Source organism: Aquarana catesbeiana, linkage group LG03 (assembly GCF_042186555.1).
Source record: "Aquarana catesbeiana isolate 2022-GZ linkage group LG03, ASM4218655v1, whole genome shotgun sequence".
NCBI classification, from domain to species: Eukaryota; Metazoa; Chordata; class Amphibia; order Anura; family Ranidae; genus Aquarana; species Aquarana catesbeiana.
In genome coordinates this window covers 191,096,426-191,106,619 of record NC_133326.1, presented here as the reverse complement: position 1 = coordinate 191,106,619, position 10,194 = coordinate 191,096,426, and the positions used below count along the sequence as shown (strand labels likewise).

The window sequence follows — 10,194 nt, the reverse complement described above, 5'->3', positions numbered from 1 at the left end:
TTGTCATAATTATCTACTATACTGTTACACTACGTTGATGTGATAGTGTAGTCACTGTAATAACTTTCTATATAAAATATATCATTTACCCAAAGAAAGAAGTCATTTTGATTATTACAGAAGTTTATGTGCAGTGTTGTTATTTTTCCTGCAGGTGGAGCCACAAGCACCCAGGTAGAGGTAAAATACAATATAAGTGTATATTGTGGGTTAAAGTTGGTATTAATATTATTACAACACTGCACTACAGTTGTGTCAAGGGGATTGAACAATTTAAGAGGGGTGAAGAGAATAGAGAACAGGCCCAATAATAAACCAGCAGCTCCACCGTGAGTTATTGCTACAATAATAATAATAGTAATAATAATGATAAACTTTATTTTATATAGCGCTTTTAAAGGTGGCTTCTCGAAGCGCTTTACAAGGAAAAACACAAGATATACACAGGATAATATAGCATAACGGAAAAAGGGACAAAAAACATTTTTAGATTTCATTTGAATAAGTTTATAGAAGATGACTCTCTGATGTACTTTGGAAGTGAATTCCAGAGTTTTGGAGCATAGGAGGAGAAGGTTCTGTCACCCATCGAGTGTAGTTGAGTAGAGGGGACGCAGCAAACCAAAATTTGAGGAGCGGAGGTTACGAGGGGGAGGGTAAGTTGATAAAAGTTCAGAGAGATAAGTGGGTGCCAAGCCATGAAGAGCCTTATAGGTCAGCAAGAGGATCTTGAAGTCTATGCAAAACCTGACAGGTAGCCAGTGCAAGGACTTCAAGATAAGGGTCATATGATCGCTTGTACCAGACCTAGTCAGGATTCTGGCTGCAGAATTTTTAACGTATTGAAATCGATTAATAGTGGATTTTGGTACACCCGAGTAGAGCATTGCAGTAGTCAATCTGGGAAAACACAAATGTATGAATCAGCTTTTCAGCTACAGTGTTTGATAGTATAGGACGCAGCCGAGCAATGTTTCTCAAGTGGAAAAAAGATGTTCTGATAATGTTTTGTACATGTGGATCAAAGGTTAAATTAGCATCAAATATTACACCTAGATTTTTCAATTTAGACTGAAGCTCAATTACAGTGTCATCTATAGATAAGCTATTAGGACTGGCCTTACATAATTGATGCGGGTGCCAATAAGCATGACTTCAGTCTTGTCACAGTTTAATTGAAGGAAATTATGGGCCATCCGAGTTTTTATAACACAAATACAGTTGGATAGGAGAGAAGCAGCCAAAGTAGAATCCAGTTTAGCGCGGATGTATATCTGCGTGTCATCAGCATAAAAGTGATAATTGAGCCCATGTGATCTAAGCAGTTGGCCAAGTGGAAATATGTAAATGCTAAAACTTAAGGGACCCAACATTGAGCCCTGAGGAACACTAGTTGACTGAACCAACTTCAGACTGGAATCTGCCAAGAGAAACAAAGTGAGAAGGAGTCTGCCTGTATACTGACTGGAAGATGAGTTTAGTTTTCTGTTGTACAACAAAGGAAAAATGTACAGCAGTTTTCTTAAATAATGACTAAGATACAAGCCATGGTAAAACACATACCTACATGCTGACATGGAGAAAAATGGAGGCAATTTGGTGGCCATTATCTGAGGGATAGGGGAATACTGTGCTGCACACTATAGGGACAAAGTAGTAGAGACCAGCATCATGGGCATGTGGACTGGCTACATGCTGACAAGAGGACTTGATCAATTCCAAAATACTGATCATGGGGATAACAGGTATAGGGCAAGCTTGTTAAACACAGATAAGGGAGGTAGCATTCCACTGAAATTTGTTGCAGTAAGCGCACCAAATCTTCAAATCTCCATATGCATAAGTGGTTAATGTGCTTTTAGGTGGTCCATACTTAAAAGGGAACTGTAGTCTTTTTTACAATTTTTTAGATACACACGTGAAAGAGATCTATGTAATTAAACAATGTTATCAATGATTGCTACTATATTATTTCAATGTGTAGTTTACAGTCATAGTTGTTTACATAGTTGTCTAAAAAAAGACTCTGCAGTAATGATAGGTAGCGAGAGATCATCTGATCTGTGCTGCAAATGATCAGCAAATGATGGGTTATGGGCATAGGAGTTTTTATTCATGGCAGAAAATAAGTACTTTTAATTTTTAAAAAAAGCCACTATGATTTCAACAAGTCAATTTCTTGGTTACAAATAAAATGTGAAATTGTGCTTAAGGTCAGGCTCAGAAATAGGGTCATCGGGTCTGTGTGTATACATTCATTTTGTAGACAGTCTCTTCCCATCACACAAGAGCCCCTTTGCTTTTTTTGCACACCCTGACTTCTGTTTCTGTGGTGGCTCCTATCACTAGCCAGGCCTCTATTGAGCCACCACAGCATGCATGCTTCCCACCAGGACTAAACACAGCTGAAATGCTCACCTCCCTACCAACTTTCCTTTGATGGAAAGCCTGAGATTTCTCATTGTTCATGTGCATTAACATTGATATGTAGACTACCATTGGCAATGGGGGAGAGATTGCTCACCCTCCCGGATGAGAGAGTGGTGTGAATTTCATAAAGATAGATTAAACATTTACAAAACAAGTACAGTAAAACCTCGGATTGTAAGTAACGCAGTTTATGAGTGTTTCGCAATACGAGCTGTCTTTTTTTTTAATCCTGACTCAGTTTGTGAGCGAGATAGGTAACAAGAGATCATTAGATCTGCGCTGCAAATGATCAGCAAATGATGGGTTATGGGCATAGGAGTTTTTATTCACGGCAGAAAATAAGTACTTTTAATTTTAAAAAAAAAGCCACTATGATTTCAACAAGTCAATTTCTTGGATATAAATAAAATGTGAAATTGTGCTTAAGGTCAGGCTCGGAAATAGGGTCATCGGGTCTGTTTCAACTTCAGATACTGTCTTGTGTATACATTCATTTTGTAGACAGTCTCTTCCTATCACCCAAGAGCCCCTTTGCTTTTTTTTGCACACCCTGACTTCTGTTTCTGTGGTGGCTCCTATCACTAGACAGGCCTCTATTGAGCCACCACAGCATGCATGCTCCCCACCAGGACTAAACATAGCTGAAATGCCCACCTCCCTACCAACTTGTCTTTGATGGACAGTTCAGCCTGTGATTTCTCATTGCTCATGTGCATTAGCATTAATATGTAGACTACCACTGGCAATGGGGGGAGAGATTGCTCACCCTCCCGGATGAGAGAGTGGTGTGAATTTTGTCTTTTTTTTTACTCCTGACTCCGGTTGTGAGCGCTGTATCGCAAGACGAGCAGGATTCCCGCCTCTGGGGTGTGCAGTACCGCATTTGGCCAGAGGTGAGGGGGCGCTGGTGATGCTCGGAGACACTCGGAGCTGCTTGGAGACACTCTGAGACGCTCAGAGACACTCAGAAACACTCGGAAACACTCAGTTCTTGAATGTCTTCAAGCATCTCTGAGTTTCTCCAAGTGTTCCAGCGCCCCCCCTCCTCTGGCCACATGTGGTACTGCATACACTAGCAGTGACACTGGAACAAATTATCTGAGTTTCTATTGATTCCTATGGGGAAACTTGTTTTGATATACGAGTGCATTGGATTACAAGCATTTTTCTGGAATGGATTATGCTCGTATTCCAAGGTACTACTATAGTTGAAAATTAATGCAGCTATTGATAATGAAGGCATTCCAATTCAGTTTGTTTTTTAATGAGGGTTCTACATGCAGAAGTGTACATTTTGTTAACAAGATAATTGGTATTGATGTACTGTATATTAACCTCCTCCTTTCAGCCCAGATTTTGTATTTGGATAGAATGGTGAAGGGTAAGAACTGGGAGAGAGAGAAGTCATTAGAAAACTCTCCAAGTGATGACACAGACAGGAGTAAAATCCTGATAAAGGTTCTAACCCTTTCTCACTCTACCAAGGAATGCTTTTATTGCTGTCTGTGTCCCTGTGTGGTGGGGGAGTGGGCTCACAGTGAAAAAGCAACAATAGCAGCCACTGATCTGTTTGAAACAAGAAAAAAAGGAAAGGTACATATGGGCATAGCAACGCACAAAACAATACAAAAGGTCCCTAACACACTTTCAAGCTAACCAGCAAAAAACCTAACCAATCTGTTTTAACTACTCCAGGTGAATGGGCCCTTTGTTTGTGTATTGCTAAATATAGTATGTCCCATAATTGGGAACTCAGATAACTTAGTGGTAGGGACCACACATCAGAAGCGCGTTTGACATAGAAGTGTAGCTTCCACATCTGTTGGCAAATGTATGCAACAAAAACCTCTGGTTTTAACCTGATTAGATGAAATAGATTAGTTAGATTTTTGCTGGCTAGTTTGTAAGGCTGGCCACAGATGATTCATTCCATCAACCACACAAGCGAGGTGTATAGAGGAATCCTTCCCACTGTGCTATTGTGTTCTGACAGCAGAGACTCCTTTTCTGTCACAATACATCGATCAGTGCTGCAGCCGCTGATCAAATAGAACTTTTCCAAGAGTCCCTTTAGACAGAAGTCGATCGTAGATCGACTTTTGTTAAGCAGTAATGACCATAGATGGATCAAAATTCGGATGGTCCCTGCTGTGCTAGTTGAATTTTGACCAGCTTAAGTGTGCCAGGGACCTTCTGTATTGGTCACAGTAAACAGGATCTCCCCAGAGGGGAAACGGACAGTGGTTAAATTGTGCAGTTAGTATAATAGACACATGAAATAGTAGAGTATAAGCCTAATATTGTTATATGGACTGAAACTGACATACTGTTGTACCAAAATCATCATGGAAAGGTAACACTGCTTGTTGCACTTACTTGTACTAGCTCTATGATTTAACAATGCCAGTATCCTATTATTTGTTAATTTCAGCTATTAATAAAATACAACACATACTGTATATGGTATTAAACATGTTCTTAAATTACAATAAAACATATATGTATTCATATATACTGCATATATTTCATATTGAAACAAGATAGTGAAAATATACTTGCACAAATAATAATATAGCAGATTTATAAAATGAGGAAAACTTGAACCTCTATATATTTTATCCTTATCTAAGACAAGGTGTTTATGCAATTTTGCAATTACATTTTTCTAAAAAAAAATGTTACTTGTGTAAAACATGTACATGATGTATATATGAGCTAGATAATACATTGGTAAATACACCCCATATTTAATTGATCAATTTATTTTTTGAATTAGGATCTGTATGCTTTTTTGGAGAAATGATAAACCTTACAACATATATTGTACTTATTTTAACTCTATGTATTCTTTCTATAATATATGCATTTTATACTCACTTAACATTATTAGGATATATTTCTCTTCTTATATATGTCTTTGCCAAATTACAGTGGACCCCCAGATAAGGAATTATTTAGGACATACCGTATTTATCGGCATATAACACACACTTTTTTCCCCTTAAAATCAGGGGAAAATCGCAGGTGCGTGTTATATGCCGATCCCAGCTGTCTGTGAGGGGAGAGGAGCAAGCACCGCCAAAATACACATAACCGAGTGTACTGTGTACTCGGCTAGGCTCGGCTCCACTAGCAGTCACGCCCAGTCCCGCCATTGGACCTATGTTATATCCATCATAGGAGCCGGGCCAAGGGGCGGGACTGGGCGGGACTGCGAGAGGAGCCGAGAGGAGCTGAGAGAAGCCGAGTACACAGGAAATCCGTCTCTGTGTATCTCGGCGGAGCTAATTTTAAATGATCATGCTGCAATGAGACTGGGCAAGGCTGCAATGAGACTGGGCAAGGCTGCAATCAGACTGAACAAGGCTGCAAATGACACTGGGCAAGGCTCCAGATGGACACTGATCATTCTGCAATGATGGACAAGGCTGCAGATGGACACTGATAAGGCTGCATTGATGGGCAAATGTAAGTTATTTTCCTTAAACTTCCCTCCTAAAAGTTTTTTTCCTTAAAATTCCCTCCTAAACTTGGGGTGCCTGTTATACGCCGGCGCATGTTATACGCTGATAAATATGGTATCTATAAACCAAAACCCTCAAGAATGGACAAAAAAATAAAAATACTTCCTTTTACTGGCAGATTTTTTTTCAATAGTTATTTGTATTTGAATACTACCTGGAGGGTCTGTGTTGTGTATCTGTGTATCTGCGCTGTGTTGTTCAGGCAAGACTGCTCTAACTACAGTGCCTAGCAGTCTGTATTTGAAGGAAAGTAAATTTATATTTTATCTTGTTGGAGCTAATATTGGGCTGGGAATCAATGTGCCCACTGTTACAGAGGAATTGTCTGCAAACCAGGTTGTAGTCTCCTCCACCTGTCATCTCTCTGGTTCTCCGAGCCTTCTAAAATTGCAGCAGCCTAGAAGGACTCAGGGATCTGTCAGACAGACCGCCAGTCGAGGATGACAAGATGAAGGTAAATGTGAACAGGATTGCGGTTCTGTTACTATCTGTGAAAAAAAGTGAAGTGTATCGTTAAAACGATAATTGTGTTTCAGTAGCACCTGATAAAATGTGGAAAATCTTGAAAACGCTGAAATCTTAGTCACAGCGAGATTAAAAAAAAAAAAAATTCCTTCTGAATATTATGGGCTACCTGCACATATAAAATTGTAGGAGTCCATCGTACATCATCCCCGAGAGACCAAAAAACTGATATATGGGGACTGCTTTCAGCAGATATGCGGTGCATGGACTCATTGCCATCAGGCTGAGGTGCTGATGTTGGAGATAAGCATGACCACTTCAGGAGGCAGGAACCATCGTCAGAGCATAGGAAGGAACACCACCTGAGTTGGCTGTCCGAAGGGTTACAGTCCAGCCAACATCTTTATCTCAATAAATTGAATAGCATGAGAAATTAATTTGTATTCATCTGGGAGTGTGTTCTGAACATGACATCAGAATATCTTTCTTGGTAAGCTTCCCCACCAGCAGGATAAAACATATTGCTCAAAAGAGTAAAATGTTATTTCTGTTTGTTCTCTCTTTTAATTTCATTGTAAATATGGCATTATGTATGACAGTGAACAAACTGATAGGTGGAAGCAAGCTATGCTAAAATGGAGTTTACGATGTGTGAGGGGTGCGTGGCTCAGTGAGAAAGGTAAATTATGCCCGGATTCCAGCTCATAGAAGCTTGGAGAATTTCAGAAGTGTGTGTGCATTGCCTGGCTGCTCCACAGCCCTTAAAGTGCACCAGACTGCAGGTAACACTTCTATCTACCTTTGTGTGGCCAGCCAGCTAGAATTGGATAAAGTCTCCCTCTAGTAGTGACCATAGTTATTGTGGGCTGTGACAACTGTATTACAGCTGGTTTTACCTGCTCAAAGTAAGCTATGCTCTCCTTTATCTTTCAAACAAGGTCCTCTGGTTAGCTAGTCACCATGAGCCCAGATCCTTGACATCTGGTGGCAGTCGTAGGATATAGGAGTGGGTGTGTTGTACAGCTGTTACTCACTTGGGGTTCTAAACAATGTGCTGGTGTGCTGGTACATTTCCAAAGATGTGCAACTGATGGCTATACTCCACATCCTGGCTGGCTGGCCACACAAGCCTAGCTGGCTGGTCTTTCTTCCCTGTATTCTTGGTACCCCCGTCTGTGACATTAAATCACTATAATTATCATTCAGAGCAATTCATTTTAAGTCTATATCTCTTCCCAGCTGTGGGATATTGCATATCATGCTCTATGTACCTGATTTGCATCACATCAGCTTATTCTGTTTTTTAAACGTTTAAGTATTGGTTGAATGAATTAATAATATTATATATAATGGAACACCTGTTACCCGCAACATTACAATCTATGGGGAGCAGTAAAATGGTTGTACAGTTAAATCAGCAATTAACTGTTAAACTGAGATCATGATGGTATTTGTGTCCAGTTTAGGAAAATGCAAGATGGCAAATCATCCTCCCCAGAAATAGAAGATCCAAGAGTTTTGTTCATGATGCAAGTCTTCTGAGAGCCTATGGAAAAACATACAGCATAATGGGTTAATTATTTGTTATTCTAAAGTGCACAATAGTGAATTCTCTGCTTTTATTTATAACCAGCTGCAACCATTTAACATTTGAAATATGAAAGCCCTATTAAAGAAGGTAATTTTTTTTAAAATGGAACTCCAGGCAAACAGCTAAATAAACATTTTAAAGCAAACCTTGCAGTACAAGCAAAGTTCACCTATTTATTTTGCCTGCCCTGCCCCCTCCCCCCCCCCCCCATGCCAAAATGCTGCAAAAAAAAAAAAAAGTAATTGTGGTGAGGGGAAAAAGTTAATAGATAAACTTACCTTAATCCCAGCTTCAGTACTATTCAGTGGCGGAACTACCAGGGTCACAATGGTCGCACTTGCAACCGGGCCCTGGCGTTCTGCCACTGTTGGAGGGGCCCCAGCAGGGTTGATAGTCTCAGGGCTCTGAGCTGAGAGTGTCTTTCTCATACAGCCCAGAGCCTGCACTGACAGTTCCCCCTCCCTCCTCCCTTGCATGGATGGGAGAGGAGAGAGTCAATCTGCTCCTCCTCCCGCCCCTCTCCTCCTGTATGTGCACCACTGGAAGTGAGAAGCTAAGCACCCAGATGATCAAATTCAGCTGCTTAGGTTTACACTTCCTATTGTTGTGGTGCACACACAGGTGAGGGGCAGGCAGAGAAGGAGCAGATCGGCTCTCTCCTCTCCCATCCATTTGAGTCCTGCGGAGGAGGCACTTATAGGCATCACTAATAGGCTTGCCTGATGATCACAGATAAGAGGCATTGATGAGCACTGATAGGCGGCACCGATAGGCAGTATAGATGAGCAATGATAGATGGCACTGGTAGGCGGAATTGATGAGCACTGATAGGTAGCACTGATAGGCGGCATCAATGAAAACTGATAGGCGGCACAGTCTTGCCAGTTAACGACTCTCCTTTCTACACACAGACACAGTGTGGGAGGAAAGGACTGCTGATAACTGGAAGTCTGTTTACACGTTCAACATGGTAAAGGGCCATGTGTTTGGCTCTTTACCATGATCTGTGACCAGCTGTGTCCAAAGGACACAGCAGTCACAGAGCACATTGGATGTGCGCCCCATGGGGAATGCAGGAGGCAGGGTTCTGGGAGGATGTCTATGGACACCCTCCCAGAACTGGAAGCCCAGAGCTCAGATTCAGGGGGGGGGGGGGTCAGGGGGGCCCTTCATGGTTTCTTGCACTGGGTCCCTAAAGGGTCTAGTTATGCCTCTGGTACTATTCTGTACTACAGGTGGTAATAGCATGCTCCTTCAATCAAGATGTCATTAATTTTAGCCTACTCAGCATTCCCTGGGATCTCGCTGGAGGGAGCATGACATCAACCTCACCTAGGCACCATTGGGAGGGGGGTGAGGTAGATATATTTAATAACTTGGTGAGGGTGAGATATCAACAAAAAGAAGTGATAACCTTGGGTTTTAGCATACAAAAATAAATGGCAAATGTGCCAGTGAATGATTTATACATATGCCACTACCTCATAACTTGTTTGCAGTATTCATAATGCAGAAATGAGATTGCCTAAAATGCTTTTTTTTTATTATTTCTTTTTCTATATTGCTATTCTCTCTGGTGACACAAAAAAAACAAAGAAAAAATCAAGGAAGGTCTGCTGTATGAACACAAATGACCATGGGGCTTATATGGTAAAAGGTTCCCTATACCAATCATTTAGCTTGCCGATGTCATTTTTTAATATATAAGCCCCTTAAAGTGATATTAGAGGCAGATTTTAAAAAAATACCAAACATGTTATACTTACCTGCTCTGTGCAGTGGATTTGCACAGATCAGCCCCAACTTACCGCTTCTCGGGTCCCCCGCTGGCGCTCCTAGCCCCTCTCTCCTGCTGAGTGCCTTCATAGCAAGCAGCTTGCTATGGGGGCACCTGAGCAGGCTCACTCCTGAGCCACTGTTCTGTCTGTCTATTCAGGCACAAATGCGGCTCGGCCCCGCTGTGATCTCTCCTCAATGGCTCACTGGCTGTCATTGACAGTAGGGTGGTAAAAATTACATGTTCAAATGTAACAAATTTTTCAAACTGTTCAATCAGATAGAAAATTCATCAAAGCGGCGCTCCTGTCAAAACATCACTCTGACTGGCTAGCACATGTAAAATAACACATACGGATCTTAAATATAGAATATTGAACAATTATAGACAAAATTAGCAGATAATGA

The 10,194-nt window shown here is 41.1% G+C and overlaps 1 protein-coding gene across 1 annotated transcript in view; it reads right to left on the bottom strand.

The window, feature by feature from the left end:
- Positions 1-2,091: 2,091 nt before the first annotated feature.
- Positions 2,092-10,194, bottom strand: part of LOC141131881 (pendrin-like) — a 52,542-nt gene continuing 44,439 nt past the window's right edge. Inside the window, exon 21 of the mRNA XM_073619671.1 lies at positions 2,092-7,965. Within this exon, the coding sequence (XP_073475772.1) occupies positions 7,942-7,965 (24 nt within the window). The 3' untranslated portion in view covers positions 2,092-7,941. The remainder of the gene's footprint in view (positions 7,966-10,194) is intronic.